We start from the raw sequence: 23,876 nt of genomic DNA, 5'->3' as shown, positions 1-23,876 counted from the left end.
GGTGCAGTTAAATTTCAGTCAAGTACTATACATGGTTGGGAGTAGAAATGGCTCACCATAGTACCATGAAACTTAAGTTAGAAACTTTTCTTACTCTTCATATGCTTGGTCTATCTGCCAACAACACGATCACTGAGGCGGACTAAGCATATTGCATGTGTTTTATATTCATCATCAGTTTTTTGCTTGGATATGGATATATGAAGAAAGGATGGGTAATATAGTGTTTTAGATACAAGATGATTTTTTGTACCAGGACATAGTTATAGTTAAGATAAGAGATTACAAACCACTCCTTTCTTGATTTTGTAACTTTATTTCTTTTCTTATGTACTCTACCTCGATATCTTATGAAATATATCATTTCTTTTTCTCTATTGGCTGATCTAAATTAATAACTAATCAATTATATAAAATTAGATACAACTTTTTTAATATGCAATAACTTGGTTCTCCTTTTGCAAACAATTTAGTCTGCCGCTACAAAACAAATCCTTTAAACTCAATTTATCCTATTGCTCATGTTACTAAACCCTATTAAATAACCATCTCATAACAATACATTACCCAATAACAATCGACTTACCAAATTCAAATTATATGTATAATATAAAATTGTTTATTTTTTTACAACATACGTAACCAACGATCTTACCCGTGCATAAACATACATACTGTATTAGTTATTATTAAAAAAAGGTATATTCTTGATTAAGTAAGTCATCAAATAGACCTCACGAGAATAGGCATAATCAATCCACTAAAAGATGATATGCATAATATATAAATAAGTTAGAATCTAAATTCAATGTCTCTTTCCAAATATTTTATTAACTACCAAAATATGGGATATAACTCTCTATTTAACACCCAATGAAAAAAAGATTTCGCTCCACTAAAGATAAGACCCTTCTTTTAAAGATAAAACATAATTATAATTGTTGATTACAAATTTAACCGTTAAAATTATAATGGGATATAATATACATTTAATAAATTATGAAAATTTTGAAATTTTACTTATTTAAAAAAAAAATCTAGTTACATTTTTTCTTCTTCTTTTGGAGACAATCTTATTCAAAACTAAATGTGTTGGAATAAAAAATTAAACTCGATTTGATTCACTATGTTATGAGATATTAAACTTTGTAGTAGATTCAACCCTGACTGATTACTTTTAGCCATATTTTATAACTTGAATTTAAGATTTATTTAAAAAAATAGAGTGTGATACTACTCCAACAAATAACTTGTTGATGTACCACTAAATATTTGGATTAACTGGTATGAGAATCATCAAACTTAACTAATTAACAATACTTTGAGCTCAAACTTTGAATAACAACCGAATTAAATATTCAGTCCAATCGTCTCTAAAAAAATACCTATGTAGCAAAAAAAATGACCATAATGATTAAGGAATATGGAAAATATACGGGGGTAAAAAAAAGAAAAAGAAAGACAGGGTATTAAAACCACAATGTTACAAAAAATAAATTCCAATAAATGCAATTAAAACATATCGTTTTCAGCAATGGGGTGGTGGAAGTGAATAAGGAGCTGCTGAGAGCAGCTTAAAACAACAACGGTTGGAGATTCTGAACTTGCACTTTGTGTGAGCTTAGAAGCAAGACAACAACAACAACTTAAGGCATAGTTTGGGTGTTTCAGTTTTTGGCTTGCCATATCTGGTACTCCCCGCAGGCCTAGAGATCCTCAAATCTTGGTCGTCAAAACAACCACCGAACTGTTCTCAACCGAGTACACGTGCTTCCTATCATTCCTTGCCCCCTTTGCTTTTTTTTTTTTTTTTCCTTTTTATTTATAAAAAACCACCCTTTAAGTTTTAATTACTCTATTTTATTTTTCTTCCATGCATGGAGTTCTCTTTCAACTACAACACAACCAACAAGAGAGAACCAAGGAGATAGATATATAGAGAGAAAATAGAGAGAAAAAAGAGAGAGAGTGATGGTTAGTTCTAATTCTTCTTCTTCGGGGGCATATTCAGCAGTATAGCAATAACAACAACAGCCCATCTCTCAAAATTCGATTTTTTCCATCGCAAACCCGTTAATTTTGTTTGCTTGGGAAACCGAAATTAAAGGGTCTCTCTTACTCTCACTATCTTCTCTTCTCTCTTGTTATGCCTTTTTTTTTTCTTTTGTGGTGGGTCTGATCCTTTCTTTGTACTTATGGAACTGTCACATCTGAACGCTTTCTTTGATTCTCTCTCTCTGATCACCACCTGGGTTAAAAAGCAAGAAGCTTCGTGATCTGTTTTTCTGAACTTGATCTGAATTTGTCTCTTACCTCATCACCTCTTTTTTTCTCTCTCTCTCTCTCTACCTTCAACCGTTTTGTTTTGTGTGTTCACAATTCACATGATCATGGAATGTGCATACACACAACACAGTACTTGCTGATTTTGAGGTAAGTAGTGTTGAAAAAGTTTGTTTGCTGATCTTTTATGTGTTTTTATTTTTGCCGGGGTGGGGCTTATAATAATAATAATAATTAATTACATTTTGGATCAGATTTGTTCTCGTTATTTGTTACTCTCATGATGATGTCGTATCAATCAATGGAGGAGACGAGGAAGTTTGTGTGCAAGTATTGCAGCAAGAGGTTCCCTTGTGGTAAGTCTCTGGGTGGCCACATCAGAACTCACATGATGAGTAGTGAGCATCATCATTCAGCTTTAGCCAACAATGAAGAGAGGAACAACAACAACAACAATGCTGCTAATGCTATGTTCAAGTTTGATGGTGGGAGAAAGAAGAAGAGGGATTTGGGGTCTGAAGAAAATGGGAACAACAACAATTATGGTCTCAGAGAGAACCCCAAGAAGACCACTAGGTTTGTGCACTCCAATGCCACTTTGCAACTTGACAAGTTCTGCAAAGAATGTGGGAAGGGTTTCCCATCACTGAAGGCTCTTTGTGGCCACATGGCTTGTCACTCTGAAAAGGACAAGGGAGGTTTTGCTACTGAGAAGCAGAAATTGGTTATGGATAGTCAATCTGACACCGAAACTTCTTCTGCTCCTAGGAGGTCCAAGAGAATGAAGTCCAAAACCCTTAGCAGCAGCAACAACAACAACAACAACCAACCTCAATCTTCTTCTGTGTCAGAGGTTGAGCAGGAGCAAGAAGAGCTGGCTAGGTGCTTGATGATGTTGTCTAAAGATTCTAGCTACAAGGGTCGTTTTGCTTTGCTTACAGAGTCTTCTGACAACAACTCGGTTGTAATTACAAAGTCACCTTCTCTTGAAACCAAGGTTACTACTATGATGAATGTTTATGGCAAGAATTCTATGGAGAGGAAGCTGGAGTTGGAGCAGCACAAGGACTTGAAGTTTAAGTCTGTTGAAGTTGGCTATGATTCAGACAATTCAGATTCTGGGTATTTCAGATATGGTCCTAAGTCGGATGAATCAAATGATGAGTTTTTCAGGAATGAGGTAAAGTCTTCGAAAGTTGGGTACTTGAATGGTTTTGATCAGGAGTATGATGTTGTTGAATCGAGGAAGGTGCTGAGCAGGGGAAGAAGCAGGAGCAGTGAATTTAAGAAATTTGTTTTGGAGGATTGGGAGAGTTATGATAGAGAGGATGGTGATGTGGCTGCAAGGAAATTTGGTTCAAAGAAATTCAAGAAGTCCAACTACGATGATGATTCTCTTGGTCAAAACTTAGGTGGGGTTTCTACTAGGAAGTATGAGTGCTTGACTAGTGAAAGGTACAATGGTTGTTCTGATGATTCTGCTTATGAGAGTGATGAGAACAGCACAGACACTGATTCTTATCCTGCTCCAAAGGCTCATCATAGCAACAGGAACAACCTCAGTGGCAATAAGGGGAAGAAGAAGTTGAAGTCAAAGAAAAGCAAGGCACATGAGTGTCCAATTTGCAACAAGATTTTCAGGTCAGGCCAAGCTTTGGGGGGTCACAAAAGATCCCATTTTATTGGAGGTTCTGAGGAAAACACACTTGTGATAAGGCCAAGTGCTCCTCCTGCTGCTGTGCCTTGCCTCATTGATCTCAATCTACCAGCACCTGTTGATGAATAGGGAGAAAGAAAATGTTGAAACCAAAATCCTTTTTTTTTTTTTTTATGTTTTGCTTTTCATCATTTTGAAGCATCTTCTGTTGTTGAGGTAGCTGAATGTCTCTGGAGTTCTGAAAATGTCTTGTCTTTATCCCCTTATGATGAAAGCAATTACAAGGTACAGACAAGTGGGTAATTGATTTTTGTTCCTAAGGCCTTAGATCCATTATTTGGTAGGGGTAGTCTTTCTTTTTCATGTTTATGGAATATGAGAACTTTCTAGTTTCTCCATTGAATTTTTTCTTTACTTCCTTTATCAAGTACAACTATATACTCTTGGAATTATGTTCTTTTCCTGCAAATGTTAACTTCACCCTTAGTTGGTTCAATGAAATTTTGTCTTTTAATGTTGGGGTCTTCCAATTTTTCATCTTCCTATGAAAATGTAGGTATCATGGGTCTACTAATAACCATGTACTAAAACTAAAGTAAATAGTAACTCATTTTTTTGAAGTCAGGGTCCAGTTCTTGGTTCCTATTTGCAAGTTGCAATCTGTGACTTGTCTTTTCGGAGGCATGATTTTGTTTGCAAGGATCCTAGTTTCTCTCTCCAACTGTGACTAAAACTTGCTTTTTAGTTATGTGTTGTTCCTAAGAAAGATCAGGGACCAACACCTTTAATGCTATGAAAGTGGTTGAAAACTAAAAATTGTACTTGGGTGTGGGAGAACCATTCCCAAGGTTGAAAAATGTTAATGGTTTTCTAATTTTCTTAAAGTTAAATAAACAATTTTTATTTTTAAACTTAGCTAAAGCACAGGAATGTCTCGTGCCAAAGTGGTTCCTTTAACATAGAACTTAGCACTATGGTCAACCCGTTATGCCCGTGATATGTGCATCATTTTTGGAAGGTGAAGTCGTAAGAGGAAGCTCCCTAGTTACCTCACCAATTTTTATTTATTTTTTGTTTAACTAGTCCTATTCCCTAGCCATTGAAAAAGATCAAGTGGTTGTTGGATCATTCCTTAGGTTGAAGATTTGACTTGGGGATAATTACGTTGTAGAACTAAGAGGAAGCAAAAGAAGCTTCTTTATTGTTCAAGATAAAAAATTTGTGGGTGAGGTGTTGTAAGGTCGCATATTAGTTAATGGTAGTAAAGCTTATAATTGCTCCATGTACACCTTTCAAACACATATATCTTAATGGCAAGAGAATCTGTACACCTTTTTCGTCATGCCGGTTCCTTTACATTTTGTTGCCTATGTTTTTCAATTGTTTTAGTCCTTGGGGTGTAGTAAGAGAGGACCACTTGTATTTTACTAGCTCTTGGTAATGGTCACATGTGGGCTCAATCAGGTAGAATCCATAGGCACTCAAGAAGAATCAAACCCGTGTATCAACAGAATTATATGCTCGTATGGGATGTGGAATCATGCGGGGGAATGAACCACACACAAGGGGTGCCTTAACTTGTGCAAATATATTGATGAGTGATCAAGAGTCGGCTAGAATTTTTTATGCTCTTTCTCCTCAATTGAGACATACAACCAAATGATGAATCAATGAAATAAATTTGAACTTAGTTTTCATCAGGGCACATTTTTGGGGTCCTGTAAAAATTTCTCAACTTTTATGAGTAGCTGGTGTGTGTTAGGTTTTCCGCTGAAATCATGTTTAACGGGATTTTTTTCACTTTCCAAGACAAAAAAATAGAAGCAAGTCCCTTGTTGCTTTAGAATAAAAGCTCGTTAAGTTCAACGTAACTATTATCCAAATACGCTCGTAATAATTTTCTGATACATACCACATGTATCTCTTGTTTGAATTCGAGTAAGATCATTACAGGGAGTAAAGTTCTTTGAAAGTATTTAAGATTTAAATTTGAGAAAACTGATTAAGTCAGCCGAAACAATCTAACAGCAATTGATTCATGTGTTTATTAAAAGGATAATTAATAGTTTGAAATGAAAAACAAGAAAAATAAAAATAAAAAGGGGTCATAGATGTCATCACATATTGCTTTGTGATATTAGAACTGAAAAATCACCCCTGCTTAATTCATGATGTAGGTCATCAGTGACTCAGAGTCATGATGCTTAAGTGAACAAGGACAAGTGTTGTCTCTATTACCCATAAAAGTAAATGCTAAACAGGCAACTTTTCTGACTTAGTTCTTGTTAAGACAAAGATTTGCACAGTGAAGGTTGAGATTACTCTGGTGTCAATTAAAATTGACTCAAGTTATCAACAGTGCAGCTTGTATTTGGGGGGATCACAACAACTGGTTCTACCTCTTATTGGAACATTTTTCAGTGCTGAGTGGAGCATGGGTGAGTACCCCATTTGTGGAAAAAAGGCATTATCTCAAATTCTCAATGTTAATGTCTCATGGAAGAAAAAAGTTACACGGGATATTCTTGCTTTTCAGGATGCAGATAAGGTGTAAGTTTACAAGGAATCTCTGTGTGTGTGTGTTGTACATTTTTATTATTTGTCTTTCATATTCACTGTCAACTTTTTCCAACAATCCGCAATCTCTATGTTAATTGTGGAAGGGAGAATATTGTCCTTTGTGATATGAAACGGCGTGCTCACTAGTTCCTGAATAATGGACCTTTAACAGTTTCGGAATTAGGTGTGTGTATACACATCATGGAGATAGAGAGAAAAGGTTTAAGGAAATTATTTAATAAAAGAACAACTACCATTTTTTTTAACTTTTAATCTTTTATGTTACTTTACTTCATGTAAAAAGAAGAAAATAATTAATACGGCTTGGTTACGTGTCATAAAAATTGGTTAGAATTATGAAACCCATGATGGTTCAAAATCACCAAATAATTTCTCATAGAAAAGAGACGAAATCAAGATTCTTGTACTCACGCAAGAACAAAATATTATAATAAGCAATTGCAATAAAAAAATATTGGAACATTTATCATGCATAGTTATTTATCTTAATTTTATGAGTCTTATAATTTTACATAAATTTAAATATTTTATACAAAAATTTATTAAAATGCTAAGATTGTTAAAGTGAATGTTTAAGTTAATTTTGCATATCCTAAAATATTTGAAAAAATATGTTATTTATGATATAATATTTTAAACAATAGTATTTATATAAACAACTTCATGTCATATAGTGAAGAAAGAAAAAAGTTAAACAACTTTATTTAAAGTTAAATAACTCATGTAAATATCTTACAGGAAATGTTGTTAGACATATTTAATTAAGAAAAAAAAATTCAAATAAAAGTTTTTTTTTTCATTTTAAATACCGAATTTATTTCTTACTGGATCAACATTGAATTGTTTAATATTTTTCTCGACATTTTTTTAGAGTTAAAACATTTTTAAAAAAGTCATCTTTTAATTTATTGTGAAGCAAGTCGCATTGCAGGAAAGTTTGATTTATTGATGCTGCAAGTATATACTTTGATAGGGGATTACTACACACGCTGTGAAAATTGTGTTTCTTTAGAAGAAATATTAAATGGTTTTCAACCATAAATAAAAAATAATTTGAGCTAAAGTTGATCAGGTTAGGAGATATTACCAAGTTCCAAAAGAATGGGTTGAGTTGTTGGTCTTCATCAAAATTTTATTAATAAGGTCGTGTTTATTTATATTCTCCTCTTTTTTTAATGATAACAAGTTAATTCGAGAAAATAAACAAACCAGTAAAATTTGTTCATTTTTTTTCACCATTGGCTCTAACTTAAACTAAACCAATAAAATATATTTCCAATTAGTTCATATCTCAACTTAATCACTTTTTGAACCCAATGACTGAATCCAATGATTTTTTCCTTGTTTCTTAAAAACAACTAGTTTTATTTATGCTTAACTCTTGATAACCATTTTTTGGTAGTTATTGTATAATTGGTTTTGTTTGTTTGTTTAGTATATTATAGTTCATTTCATAAATAAATAGAAGGTTTTACTTTATTTGTTTGATAAAGACTCAATAAATTTTTAAATTTTTTCTTATTACAAAATTGTGCATTTTTTATGATGGCTATATGTATTCTTATATATTTTATTAAAGATTTTTTTGAAAGAAAAAGTATTATATATACATCAATTGATATCATAAATTGAATCAACCTATTTATGAGAAGGCTGATTTGATTCGGATTTGAAGAAAAAGAAAATGATAAACTCAAACCAACCAAATTTTATTTTGTTTTTCTAAACTTGTTTCTTTTTATACATTCCTAAACTTGATTTAAACCAACCTATACTCACCCTATCTAAATGCATGCTCCCTTAAATTCCTTATCTTTTAAGACTTATAAATTTGTTGTCTCTTTCTTGGTCAATTTATATTCGTGGTAATCTTGCATCACAACACTAGTGCCTTTATTAATAAGCTACAACTATGCACGTAATTTCCTAGAATCACAAGAATATTAAATCCGGGGAGGGGGTTAGAGAGATTGAAAAAAAAAAAAGAAAGAGGAAAGAAACAGACATCACAAGTCAAAGGCACTGAAATGAATTAAAAATTAGGAATATGGATAGACACGAAATGCACTTCATGGTTTCATGCACAGTACTACAAAGGAAGATTTGAGGAAAATTAATTTAAAAAAGGAAACAGGACAAATTTAAAAGTTAAATTAATTTTTTAATATATGAAGGAAACAAATAAAAGAGTTGTAAAGAGTTTCCAGAGAAATAAAAAAAAAATATTTTGAATAAAACAATTAAAAGCAGATACAGTATAATATATTGAGACCCATATAAATAATAAAATAAAAAATTCCGGGGGGATGGACTACTCTGCCAGCTCCCTTTTCTTCATTCTTGCCTGCAAACAGTATACTTAATGAGGACTATTAATTAATTAGTAAATTTTTTATTAGCAATTGAAATTCATCATTATATTTATGAAATGAAATGGATTTTACATTTTATTTAATTATTTTTAATTTCATAAATTCTAATAAATTTTAAGTCAACGAAAAAATAACATGAATTGTTAACCTTTCTCCCCAACTAAAAAATGGAATTGGAAAGAAACTCATGGCAGGGAAGAAACTCCTATGAGCTTATCAAGGTACAGTTACATTTCCAAGCTAATGTGATTGTGACAATGGCCATTAATGTATTTTCGGCGAGAAAGGGAGGCACCCAATGGAGTTTTCTTTTGACCTAACCATATGCAACGGCAAGCATGTGGGCCTTTAAGGGATCCATTCAAAGGTGGGCTCACAAAATGGTGAAATTGTAGAAGGATGTATAAAGGAGATGGATGAATTTGGAAGCAAGTAAGAGTGGTACCACCCTATTCATTGGGAAGCATCACTTTGATATGACAAGTCCCCAACTTCCAATTTTGACTGTCTTTCATTCACAATGAAGAGAAGATCTTGAAAAAATACAAGGGATTGTAATTCTACTCAGATTTTATCAGTATTTGCACAAAATAGAGGGAATATCTTAGGGAAGAAAAAAGAGGTTTGACGAAATGAAAGTTGTTTTAAAATAAAAATAAATAAGAAGGATAATTAGGCCGTTTACATATCAAAAAGGGAAAAGAGGGAGTACTTCGTAAATTGGTAAGTGCAAGCTTTTGACTTTTAATATAAGACTCAACATATTTGAAGAGTTATCAAAATTGATTTCACCGAACGAGACGAATTGTAAAAATGGTGGCTTAAAATGAGTCAGGCTAATTTGGTTTGAGTTGTCATCAAGCCCTATAAATTGTTGGCTTGAAAATTACTAGGACTATTTGCCTTGATATTTTTATTTATTTATTTTTTCTTTGAAAAATAATATAAATTAAAACAAAAAAAATTAATGGGCGAATTTGGTTCAAATTAACAAGCCGAAGGATCAAGTTGGGCAAAAAATTGACCCGTGAGAATTTTGGGCCAAACCAACATGCTTTTATCAATTGGCCTGTCAGGCAAGATTAAATTGCCCTATCTGGCAGCTCTAATATTTTGAGAATGAGTCCGATTTATATTTCAGATAGTCTCAACCTAATAAAATATATTATTTTAATTTTTTTAAAAACATTTATTCTTTTTGTTAAATATTCTATTAGTGTAAAATATTTATTGATTTTATTAATAATTAATCTTCGTCAAAAAACTTGACAAGATATCTTTAATGGAGGTCTCCTCTCCCAATTAGGGATGATAAAGCATACCAGTCCAACCTATTTTGACCCGCCCTGCCACTAGCCCGCCAAAAAACAAGATAAGGAGAACTGGATTTGTCTTCCCATGGTGGGCTAAAAATCCTAACCCGACCCGCTTAGTGGTGCATTGGCTGGCCAACCCACCAAAAATGATGTTTTAATATCTTCATAAAATTAACCAAAATGAATAAATTTAGTAAGAAAACATTAAGTATATCAATTGTTTATCCTAAATTTGGTTTTAGTGTAAATTTTCCTATTAGTATTAAAAGAATTAGATTTATAAAATAATATAAAAACAATAACAAATATGTATTTTGAATAACATCATAAAATTAAAAAAAAAAATACAAAGTGACAACTCAAAGTCTAAACAACTATTAATATTTACATTTTTATTAAAAAAAAATATGCATGATGGGTCAACCCGCCTTGCTGTTGGCCTACCAGGTTAGCGAGTTAGGTAAGGTAGACCAATGTGGAGTGACAAGTTGAGTCACCTAGTTCAGCATGCCATTTTTTGTGGACTGATGGGTCAACCCGTCCTGGAAAGGCACGCATTTTCACCCCTACTGATGCAATCCTAATGCCCTTGCGGGGTAGGATTGCATCACCTACTCCCAATCACTTTTTTTTATTTATAAGACTCAAACTTAAGACCTTAAGGAGATAGAATTCAGTTTCACTCAAACCAATAACTTGGTTAAAAATTGTTTAGCAAATTGACTTAAACTAAATCATCACAATTAATTTAAAAACATTTATGTGTTAATAATAAGTTAATAGACAATATTTTGTACAGTATGATATATACCATAAGGTATGACATAAGCCATAAATAGCTTAGATCATTTAAGCATATGTTAGTGGTTTGATCTCTAGCTATATGTTAATAGAGGAACATATGTGGGGATATGAATTTTCCCTTAATTGATACTCTATTTCCTCAGATTGAGAGATTAGTCTCATGGCTTTTGATTGTGAAATTATCTTATTGTCAACAATGTATATTGTTATGTTTATCTTAATTTAATTTCACAAATTAACTATACATATTAAATTAGTATATTTCCTAAATAGATTAGGTTGGTTCAATCTTTTGTTGCATATTATTTGGGTCTAGAATTGCTAACAACACACTTTGTAAATTACATATTTAAAAAAGTTGAATGTTCAAAATTCACTCCTTTAAAAAAATATTTGGTATTTTCACCATTTGAGTCAGATTGTCCTTATTTTAATTTGGAAATGTTAATTATTAGTTTTTTTTATAGTTTTTATTAGTGAAAGAATTTGAACCCATAATTCCCTTTTTTTCTTTTTTTATCAGCAAATCATTCATATATCTCCATTCAAGTGATCCTTATCTCACGTTTCTTTTGTTCTTTTCAGTCAAGTGATTCTTATATGTATATCTTGCTCTTACCAACTTCCTTTGAAATTTTAGTTGATTCTTCGTAGTTATGATTTCTGCTTTAACGGTTCAACCCAAATTTTGTTCACAGGAAATATCTTTCAATGACGGTCAATAAGCCACCCGTCGTTATATTCTTCCCATTTCTACGACACGTATTTAAACCATCGACGTTAACATAGACCCAAACAACGACGGGTGTCAAGTAAACCCCGACGTTGAAATGCACTAAAACAACGATGGGTGTTGAGTACACACACAACGTTGAAATGCACCCAAACAATGACGGGTAAACAATAAAGTGCGTTGTTGAATTGTTGTATATATCATTGTGTGGACATTGACGTTGTCTTCTCAATTTACAAAGACGGCTATAGGTTGACCATCGTAGTTGTTGTCGACATACAACGACACTTGAATCAAAGATGATGATTGACCCGATGTAGAAAGCATATTTTAACCGATGTAGAAGCTTCTTTTTCTACCAGTTGAAAGATTGAGGCCGTGTATGCATCCAAATTACAACACCACATGTGGGATCAATATTTAATTTAATTTCACATAAACATCATTAAATGAATTTTGTATTTTGCATTGGATTTCTGGATCCCAATTAAGTTATAATTTTAATCCAGTTTACTCGTAAAACAAATTAAGAAATTCAATACAAAAATTAAGAATTTTTTTTTTATTAACATATTATTTATACAAAATATCCATTAACTTTATTAATGATTAATTTTCTATAGAAAACTTAGTTGACGATATTTAGTAGAATTTTTTTTTCATAATAATATTTAAATCTAAAACTTTATTTAAGGGAATCAAGCCTTATCAACAATACGAAAAAAGATAACATAAATGACATGAAAGGTTGAAGGAAATCAATACATTGTTGTGAACTTTGTTTTGAAAGAGGGATGTAACTGGACTTAATCTGAACTAGTTTATAACTAGCTTATGTTATGAGTAAGAGTACGGTAAAAATATTTATTTCCTTGTCAAGCATGATCAGTTGATCAGTGGACTTTATTTTGAATTATTGAAACACTTTTTATGGTACAAAAATTCATAGTTCTTTTTTTTATTCATTTTTATGTTTATTTAATTTTAAAATTAGAATTAATATTTCACTTATGTCAAATTCTTGTTGGTCAACTTTTTCTTATTTAAATTGCTCAATCCGACTCATAATATTTTATAGTAGCATTCACTCATTTGATTATTTTTAAATCAATCGTGTGTGCTTTTAGTATGTAGCGCAGACAAAAGAAAAAGATAAATTTAATATAATGAAATAGAATATATATTACGAAACAGGTTTAATTATAATTTCCGTTAAAAAATATTTCATTATATTTTTAATCTTTATAATGTATCAAATTGATGATTTTAGTTGTCAATACGTCATTGATATAGTAGAAAAAAATATTCAACTAAAGATGATTAATTAAATTCCGTCAAAATTTAGTAATTAGCTATATCAACAAATATATTTGTCTATGTACCAAAATCTAAGACTATTTATTCAATAAATGTGCAAAGAAAAAAAATATTTACTATTAGTAAATAACTGATATAATAATCTAAAATAAAAAATGATAATTTATACATTTTAAAATTAAAATAATCATTTTAATATTATCTTGAAAAACTATTTAGTATTTCAATCTTATAATTTAAAATGAAAACTCCCTTGTATTAAAATTTAGAGAAAAAAGTCAGTTTGTAGAATTTTTTATTTTCAAAAATACAATATTCTCTTATTTAGAAAAAAAATTGGCAGAGAAGTGAATATATTTCTTAAATGACAAAAATATTTAAAGTAGTATTTATACATTTAAAAAATTATTATCCAATCCATATCACATATTAATATAATATTATATTGCATTTACACGTGATAAAATGATTTGTTTAATAGTAAAATTTGTATTTAATTTTTTTTACAAAATTTTCTTGATCAGTTAAAAATACGTACTCTAAATGTGATTGGTCTCCGATGAATTCGTCTCTTGATAGATTACATGTACTTTTAAGTTTCTTTTTGTCTAATGCACAATGCCACAAACACTTTTTCTTGACATTCTCTTTCGCATTCGTTGTATAATTGATTGAAATTTATTAAAAATTTATTAAAAATCATGAATTTCAGTCAATCAGAAAATGTATTGAAAAGGAAGTATCATAAAAAGTGTTCTTTGGATTTTGTTTTGTATTTATGTAAAAATATATTCACTACTTTATTTAAATAATTTTAAATTTTAATATATTTTCAAAAAGTATAATTATTAGAAAATAATAAAAAACAAATTATAAAAGCTCAAGAAGGAATCTGTTATAATATTTTTGGCACAAAAATACCATAGAAACACTTTTCTTTCTCAAAATTAAACAAAATATATTAATTAGGAGCTTTAAGATATTTTTTAGAGTTGAGTTTTAAAGGAAAAAGAATAAATATTCCTTAATTGAGTATTTAATATCCTCATTTTTAATTAATTTTTATAAATATTATACAACACTTATCCTAATTAATTTATCAGTCACTTCTATTTACTCATAAAGAATAGGCTACCTTGGGTTAAATTTTGTTAGGCCTAAATATGATCTTGATTAAAATATCACTTTAGCCTAACATTTTTTTACCTGTTATAGATGACATTTTATGTGTATAAATACAAAGAAAATTATGTACAATTAATTAAAATAAAGGAGAAGTTAAGAATAACTATTATTTTTCAAAAAATATTAGTTAATTGAGTCATTTTCAAGATAATATACTCTCTTTTTTTAATCAAGATAATATACTCTAATTCACCCATATATAAAACATTAGAATTCATTCTCTAAACGGTAGTTAATTAAATTTCTCAATGTACTTTCCATTAAAAAAACATGTAACATAAATATTTTGCAATATATTTTTTTGTATTCATTCGAGTTACTAATGTATACTTTCTTAATAATTTTAAATTAAATATTTCTCATGTAATTTATATTTCTTACATATATTATAAATTTAAAAATACTTCACAGTATTTTAAATAGAAGGAACAAAGTTTAATTATAAAACTACAATTTTCATTTAAAGATATATTCAGTTAAAATTTGAAGAAATAATTAAATTGTTTAAAGATATTTTGCGGTTGAATTAAACAATAATTCACAAGATATAATCCAAATATACTATAATGGTGAGGGGACAAGCGGTTAAAAGAGAATAAAAAAAAAAAGAAGGAAAAGCATGGAAATGAAAAAAAAAAGGGTGAAATCTGAAAAGGAAAGGAGTGGAAAGTTAAAAGTGGGAGTGGCATAAAGTAACGTGGGCTGCCGACTCCTAAGCAATATCGAATTCCACGCAACTGATTGCGCACCAGCTTCCCTATTTACCGTTGCCCTATCTTTTTCAAGGCCACGTAACATATGAACCATGAATATCTAAGCACGCAAAATACACACCACAAAGTTATAATTAATGGTTCAACAAACCCTCTCGAAAATAAAATTTGTCAAATCTGGATATAAAATAAAACAAAAGTTATGTATTTCTACATAGATTATAAATAATGAACATGCATGAAAGTGTTCTAGGAGTTTAGGTTTGATACAAATTGTACAGTCTTAAGGAGAATTTGGCAAATCTAAACCGCGTTAAATATACATTAATTATGCACGGTGGCTATCGCTTATAAAATAATATAAACTATATACATACATACATACATAATATATAACTATATATCACTAAATGAATGATATATATAACACTTAGCTCAACTGCTCAAGGTCAAGGTAGATAATTACCTGCTACCAAGTAGTATGGTACCCATGCATGAATACTAGATTCGCTTCTCGAGACAATAGATGGCTAAAAGGGACTTGCTGCTAAAAAAAAAAAATGCTGCCACTTGGGGGTTACTCGCTCAGAGTATGCAGAAAACAAAGATGCATGCATGCCCATGCATTTTCGCTGCTCCACTTCCACATGATCATCAGCTGAATCACAAATCATGACAAGGATTATTGGCCCATCAAATGCAGGTGCAAGCATATGCATTATTGCAGGGACAAGGAGTGTTAAGAATATATCATGTAACACACTCCTTTTATTAGATAAATTTTATCCCATATATAAAATCAGGAGAGTTTGTTAAATAAGACGAGAGCTATTAAATTTTATAATTTTTAATAAATTTTAAGCAACGAGAAAATGTGTTAAAAGAAGTATTAGAAAGTGTGTTTTTAATATTTTTCTTTAATTTGCAGGGATTCCTGAGTCAACATCAGGAAAAACAAATGCTTGATCAATATGATAATAATACAAACATATGAAAAAGAACAATATCATCTGGTACTCCTTTGATCATGTGTACGTGCAACCTCATGTATTTGTTGTTTGTGTAGTCAATATACGAAATGCCAGGTAAAGGCAAAGGCATTGATGGATTGGGTTCCACTTCCAAACCAAGTAAGTAGGCATCAAAGACATCAGCACTACACGAGGCTCTAACTAGCTCACAATCATATTGAGTAAGGTAACACTTTCGAGTCACATTTAACTCACACACACGACTCGTTATGAGTAACATCTGACTGACACCAACTTGATCTGATGCGACAAACGTGCAACCAGTCAAACCTGACCTCTAAAAGGGGTGTTTTTCTTTCCCTTTCGCTTTTCTCTTTATGCTTCACTTGAAGCCAAGGGAACCTATGTATCTATAACTATCACGATATCAACAACCGTAACGGTATACGAGTACAGTGTACAAATATAATGACTAATTAACCTAAATAAAATAGATGGTAATAATAATCGTGGAGGTGCTAAATAATAATGGGTTTTTTCAACCACAATTTACCAGCCAGAAACCCTCGCAGATATGACTATATATATGAGCCTATATCGATCCTCACTTTGAGGGTGAAATTTTATGGAGAAACATGTCATGTTCTCTTGAAAAGTGACAGACAACAAATTTTTATTTATTAAGGATGTATATATATTTAATTGAATTGGCTTTTTAAAGACAGCAGAAGACCTAGCAAAGCTTCTTGATCTGCCGAATAAAGAGAAACAGGTATGTCACGCGGAGCAGACTTTTCAATAAAAAAAAATAGTCGGGAGATTAAAGAAAGATTAAACAATTCAAGAACCGCAGGAGGAAAAGATAAACAGAATAAAGTCTCTCTCTCACTCCCTTTGAGTGTGTGTAAATTCATATAACAGAATTTAATGACTAGACACAGTCAATGTGAAATCTTTTACACAGAATAAAGTGTCTCTCTCACTCCCTTTGAGTGCGTAAATTCATATAACACAGAATTTAATGGCTAGACACAGTCAATGTTAAATCTTTTACGCCGTGAATGTGAATCAATAAAAAATTATTATTAATATAATTTTTAAGATAATTATTATAACAGTTATCAATCTTATCTTACATTCATACGTAATATTTTTTTATTAGATAACAATATAAAATAACTATACACAAGGAATACATAACCTATATAGCTTATCTAACATGAATATAATCAATTATATAATTTTTGTTTTGAGATATGTCTCTCGTGGAATCAATAAATAGTTCCAAAGCACTCTATTTTTTTTCTGGAAAAAAGAAAAGGTTCATTGTTTGTAAAGCAATAAAATCTAAAAACCAGACATCTGAGGGGCAATATCTTTGGGTTGCTTAAGTTGTCTCCAGTCATACTTTAACCTAAGATGTCTAAGTGCTGATGAAGACACCATCATGATGAGTCAAGATAAGGTAATGCCAGAGAAGTTCGTAGCCACTAAGAAATCAATATGCATTATGATGGTAATGATGCGGAGTGACGACCACAGGCAAACAGATCCTAAGCAGAAATGATATCTCCCGACCCATACACTATGCTATTATTGTATAATTTTATTTGAGAAAAAGTTTTTAGATTTTGTTATCTATTTTAACTTTTAATAATAAAAATGACACCTACCAAAAATATTAAAAAATAACACTTTTACTTTATGATTTTCTGTTCTCAAAAGTTTCTACTACAAGAGGGAAAATAGAAAATAATAAAAATATCTTTTACTATTTCATGTGCACAACACAACAAGCTTTTTGAAAACAAGATCAAGATATCATTAAGTAATATTTTTATAATTAAAAGAAAAAATAGAAAATAAAAATGCTAAACAGTTTCTCAAACTAAACGATCCTTCTAGTTCCCGATCTCTATAATATGTAATAGAGCTCGGTAACAAGTCATCATTAACAAGGCACATTATGATAAATATAGCAATCTACTATTAGACTACTTTTACGGCAGAAATTATGACGTAAACACCTAAATATTACCCTGGCTGAACATCCATCTGAGTATAGTTACTAAGGCATCTAGATTTTATCAATTCCCCTTTATTGCCAACATATACTTCTAATAACTCTAATTCTAGATTTGATAGTAGTGCTCAAATTATTATTTGATTCACAAACTGCATTCTTGTTCTAAAACCAATATATATCATTGAACTCTAAACCCTTGCCATGATGAGTATCTCTATTATTATAGAATGTATATCTGAAAGTACTGTTCTCCTCTCTGCAGCTAGCCTTAAAAAATGATATATAGGCTATATTTTAAACCAGGTTGTTAATATAGGCTTTAAGACGACAACTAAAAATTGTAAAGTTTTATTGAAAAGAAAATACATTAATTTATTAAAAATGCTCTATCAACTTAGTAGTTTATGGTATCAACTAATCAGAAATTAAAAGTAATTATTATAAAAAAACATATTATATATAACAGTTTGTTAATGGAAGCATATAATATTTATTTGCAGAAATTTAAAATTGTTAAAACAGTAGTATTTTTTATAAAACCATTTCACTATAGAGAGAATATTTTAAATGAGAAAAGTTCTTATTATAAAAAATGAGAATAAAAAATATAAACTGTTAAGTTATATTTAAATGCTCAAAATTTGTAAAATTAAAATGCATGATTTTTAAATTGGTATGACCAAGATTTATATTTAGTTCTCACATTTTTAAAATGAAAATTAGTCTCCCTTGATAGTACACTTCCTATATTTTTGTTTTGTAAAATCTCCTTTAAACCTGTAAAACTGCAATCTAGTAAATAATGCAGTAATAATAATAGAAGAACAATCATGTATAAATATCCACTTATTTTAAATATTTCACTGATATTTTTTTATCATTTTTTTCCTATCACATTATAAATATTATAATACTATTTTTTTCTTTAGATGTTTTATAGGATAATGAGTATTATGAAATATTTTTCATAATAAAAAGAACAAAAAACTAGATAGAGAGAGATCATGCGAAGTTGGATATATATACCATCAAATAATTCTCTCATCTGATGCGCATTCCCGGGGGAACAATATCTCCAAGCAACCCTTCATCCGTGGGAGGCTGTGACGGTGACGATCCATCAGCTGGCATCATAACACTTGATCCTTCTCCAGTTTCATCCTGTGCTTGGCATGGCTGAGAAATAGTGCTCAAAGTATTATTATTATTATCATCATTCTCTCTGCTGGGTAATTGAATCGGATAATAAAACTGTGACATTGTTGGAGCCAACTGGCCCGCAAATGCAGCTTCATGACTAATGATTCCCCCTCGAGGAAATCCAACTGTGTGATGACAGTGTTGCCCTTCATATGTGGTAATCACAATTGTTGGGTCCTCGGAAGACCGTTCAACCCTCTTCTTCACCGTGCATTTGCTGTTTGTGCACCGGTAGTAGCTCCTGCAAAATGTATCAGAATAATTAATTATCTGCAATGTTGTGAAGTCAATTTAGTGGTGAGGGTTTGGATAACAGTTCTAATATTAGTGTGGTCATTATACACCAAATATTAAAAAAGACTCGTATACTGATAGCTGCCCATAATATTCTATGACCTTTCCACAGAAAATATATATATATAGATTGTGTTAGCAAATCTATCGATCTGGAATGCTTATTGATTTCTTTTTTTTCATAGTTTGATACTTTTATATTCCCAAACAAAAAGAGATGTGAATAAATTTAGTAATTCATGCATCGCATGCTAAGTTAATTGCATATTTCCTTTCTTTTATGTCCTTTTTTTCTCATTTTATTTATTAATTAAGCACGTCTTAAGAGGTTCAAGAATATTTCAAAACAACTCAAGTTAGCATGTCAGGTTGACACAAACGAAAATTTAACAAAACCCAAAAGGGGCCACAAAATAATCAATTGTATATCAAATTTTTTGATATTTATAAGAATTTGCAATAATTCTGGTAATATGATTTAAGTTTAATTTGATGTGAAGGTAGCTGTAAACCTAGGGAAAGGACTATTTTTAACTGCCTTCTGACCATACTTCCGCCATCTGTAGCCATCCTCAAGATGATCAACTTCAGTCTTGGTCATAAATGCAAACCGTGGCTGCCGTATTCGCTTTTGCCCCTTCTTTTTACCTTTACTCCTACAAAATATTTCACCTACAATTATCAGAAAAAAAGCAGCATACAGAAATCATCAAAATAACAAGAAAAAGAATGTCATAATTAGCCTAAACTAGAAGCAGATTTTATATTGCTTCCCATGCCATTATAAATCATACGCATAACACAATATTATTTGTATACAGAAATATCAACAATATATACACAATTTATATGTAAATGTTTTGGAGCATATGTTTTAAAAAGTAAAACTAGCTATAAGATTGTATTCTTTTATATTCTGTTGGTTTTCATAGAGACATAGACATCCATGAAGTTATTTACCAAAAAAAAAAAAGTCATCCATTAAGCATTAATATAATCCGAATCACGAGGAACTAAGTTAAGGCAATTCCGATATATGCATTAATTCAAGTTTCAACATTAATAATCTCTAAATAAATAAAAAATGAGTAATAGATGGAGATTGATGGCAATTCTGCTAAAAGCCTCGTTTTATTCCAATTTAGATTTTTCAAATCATTATTAAAGTGATTTCATGTTCAAAGGCTAAAACAATAAGATCCACATTGCATGAGGCCAAAAACACACAAAATAGTTATCCATGGTCGCCATCCGATAACTAAAGACGCACAACACCTCGATACGTATATCTGAGTCCTAAATGAACATTAATTTTCTTTTAATTAGAAAATAATGGACATAAGATATGGACCACAAGCCTTAGAATGAAAACACACGCAATCAATATTTAGGGGAATAGGCATTATGTCATATGCAACTTACATTGAATACATGATAATTACGAGCACAAAATCTTAATTAATGCAAATGTTATAACACTGAAATGAATGAGCATCATACATAGAAAGCAAAAACCCTGTTATTCACATTCGAATGTAAAAATGAGCATATAATAATTCGAACCATAAAGCTACAAGTGGTTAGAATCTTATTTATTCCCAAATAAAATTCAAGAGCAGTGTGTGTAAGCATAAATCATTTAATAAAACAATAAAGAAAAAAGGAAAAAAAGTGGAGCCCAATTACCCACCCTTTCTTTCCAATTTTTATTTTATGGTATTCTTTTTCTTTCATTGACTATTCAAACTCTCATCAAAACAAGGACCAAAAAAAAACTCTCATCAAAACAAAGCGTTATAATGACAATAATAATACGAAAATAATGAACACCACTAAATTATTATCACTCTGCCAAGCCATGGATGACTCAGAAGCAAGCCATTGCCGCCGCAATAGCGGCGTGCCCGTGGGCTGAAAAAAACTTCACACACTCGAAAAGGTAACAACATAGTTTTTCCTTTTTACACCCCAATTTTTTGCTTTTTCATCCATGGCTTTTCGAAAATTGCGTCTGTTATAAATGTTCTGTATGGAAGAAGATTCCTGATTGTACGGGCCGGGAATTGCACTGACTCGAATAAATTAAAATAATAAAACAATAAAATAAAAAAACGGAATAAATAAAATATGATGCATACAAACAAACAAACTAGCGCAAGTTGATTCGATTGTGATTTTGGTTGATGTGGAGATTTTCAGTTATTCTTATTAAACCCTTCCCCCTCAATTTTACGTTAATTACGGATTCACCACGCACGCAGGGAAAGTGTTAAGCAAAGTTGAAACTAAGTGATTAGTGAAGTTTTTTTTTTCTTTCTTTTTTTCTTTTTTGGTGTTTTCGCGAACTCACGGTATCTCAGGCGGTTTCTCGTCGGAGACGGTGGATTTCTCCGGCGGGTCCTCGCTGGAGCTGGACGACACCGATTGGTTATTCGACCTAGACGACATGGCGGCGGCCGGTTCGATCGAACCGGTCAGAGAGGACTGAACCGGCCTCCACGATCCGTCGTCGGTGCCGATCCGGTTTGGCTGGTCCGGTTCGAGGTTCCACCCGAATTCCCTGAGTATGCTCCGCTCCCGGTCGCCGGGGAACAGGTACGCACCGTCGGAGTCATCGGTGGCGAGTGTCCAACTCGTGTCGCCGGCGAACTCAGCTGGATCGGAGGCTGCTCTGTCTTTGTCTTCCATTCATGAAGTGCGCGCGCGAATTGTGAAGTCTGAACAAGAACGAACGCGATCTGTGTTAATCGTGTTGAAGGAAATTTGAATCCAATTCTGGATAATTTGAAGAGAAAACACGGAGAGAGAGTGAGAGAAGAGAGAGGAGAGAGAAAGTTAGGGTTTTTGTTTGGGTTTGATTGAGAAGAGGAAGGGACGCTTAGTTTTTGAAGTTTATGAAGCGTTTTGAAAGCGTTGTCTCGTCAATACACAGTTGAAAGAGAGAGAGAGAGAAGGTTTTTTTTTTTTTTCATTTATCTTAAAAGAATTGAATTATGAAGTTGTGAAATAAATAAAGGAAAAAGAAAAGAGATAAGTTAGAAAAATGAGTGTTAATTGAATGGTAAGGTAGAAGAAAGAAAGTGGTCACACCCGGATGAATGATTGGACCCTCCTTGCAGTTGCTTTCCTTCGAGCAAGTAGGATTTGTTTGTTGCTAACTTTTTCGTTAAGCCAAAAATTTTGGTATCTTAACTTCTTTTTTTCTTTGTAAATTTTGATTGTTCAAATTAAACACGTGTACATTGATTACAAGTTTATTTGTTTTGTTAAAAAAATTTGAAGTATAAGTTATCAATAAATTCAGTAGATTTCCTTAAAAAAAAAAAAAGTAGATATCTCATACCAAATATTTTGCTGCCTGAAGAATTATAGTTAATTCAACTAATTGAATTAAATTGCATTCGTCATTCATAAATAAAAACCTTAATTTAGGTATTTTTTTTTCAAATAGCCTCAATAACTCAAGAGGAGAAATGAATTAAGTTTTAAAATTTCTCACTAACAAACTTTTAACTCCCTTTTAAATTATAGTCTCAGAATGTAAAATGCAGAAGAAGAAACAACAATCAATTTAACAATGTTCTTTAAGTATGCAAGACAAAATTGATTCCAATAACATAAATGAGATAAGAGAAGAGAGAAATGCAAACTTGATTTAGTCACTTCCCGAGTTCAATCCTCAAGCAACCCACTTGAGATTTTCACTAACTTTCTAAAAATCTTTTTTACAACTTCTGAACACCCGAGGGATCTCTTTCCCCTTGTGTTCAGAAAACTCACAATTCAAGAGACAACTAGTCTCTTGATTACAACTGACTCTCTAAGATGAACAGAAAAATTTCTCTCATTTAGAGTGAATAATACAAATTGAAGTTTCTAGAGGAATTTCTTTCTCTTAGAGATGATAATACAATTTAAAATTCCTTGATGAACTCTTAATAGATTTGCAAGTGTTTGTCCAAGAGTTGTTGAGAGAGTATTTGGCTATGAAGTTCTCTTAGAATATTTCTCTCTTGCTTTTCGAAGTCAGACACACATATATATAGGCTATTCGTGCCTTTTCAAAATGGTTTGAAGAGATGTGTTTTTTTTTATAAAAAAAAATTCTGAAATTCTTCAATGGTAATCGATTACAGGTTTCTGGTAATCGATTACACAGTTATATTTTGAAGGATCATGACTTTTCAAATTGAATTTCAAAGAGTTCTGTTGCTGGTAATCGATTACACATCAATGGTAATCGATTACAACTTTTAAATTAAAATTTCAAAACCCTTCTAAAAGTTGATTTTTCAAAATTGTCTTTCGGTAATCGATTACACTGCCTGGTAATCAATTACTAGAGCCTTGATCTCTTGGAAACACTTTGTTTTGAGGCAAAAGCTTGATCTTGAATTAATCTTGAAGCAATGCTTGTTTGTTGAA

General features: G+C 31.3%; 2 protein-coding genes across 2 annotated transcripts; one reads left to right on the top strand and one right to left on the bottom strand.

Moving 5' to 3' along the window:
• The first annotated feature begins 1,253 nt into the window (after positions 1 to 1,253).
• On the top strand, positions 1,254 to 4,354 carry LOC100807311 (putative uncharacterized protein DDB_G0287457). The gene is made up of 2 exons (XM_003520062.5): positions 1,254 to 2,433; positions 2,538 to 4,354. The coding sequence occupies exon 2, from the start codon at positions 2,564 to 2,566 to the stop codon at positions 4,067 to 4,069; it is 1,506 nt and encodes a 501-aa protein (XP_003520110.2). The 5' UTR covers positions 1,254 to 2,433; positions 2,538 to 2,563; the 3' UTR covers positions 4,070 to 4,354.
• A 10,790-nt stretch (positions 4,355 to 15,144) lies between these two features.
• WRKY28 (WRKY transcription factor 28) lies at positions 15,145 to 22,420 on the bottom strand. Its single transcript, NM_001250598.2, has 4 exons — positions 21,802 to 22,420; positions 19,964 to 20,107; positions 18,984 to 19,398; positions 15,145 to 15,618 (listed from the first exon to the last, which is right to left on the bottom strand). The coding sequence occupies exons 1-3, from the start codon at positions 22,137 to 22,139 to the stop codon at positions 18,999 to 19,001; spliced, it is 882 nt and encodes a 293-aa protein (NP_001237527.2). The 5' UTR covers positions 22,140 to 22,420; the 3' UTR covers positions 15,145 to 15,618; positions 18,984 to 18,998.
• Positions 22,421 to 23,876: the final 1,456 nt, after the last annotated feature.

This window comes from Glycine max, chromosome 2, assembly GCF_000004515.6.
Source record: "Glycine max cultivar Williams 82 chromosome 2, Glycine_max_v4.0, whole genome shotgun sequence".
Classification (NCBI taxonomy): domain Eukaryota; kingdom Viridiplantae; phylum Streptophyta; class Magnoliopsida; order Fabales; family Fabaceae; genus Glycine; species Glycine max.
The sequence above is the reverse complement of the archived record's forward strand: the minus strand, read 5'-3'. Positions and strand labels throughout refer to the sequence as shown.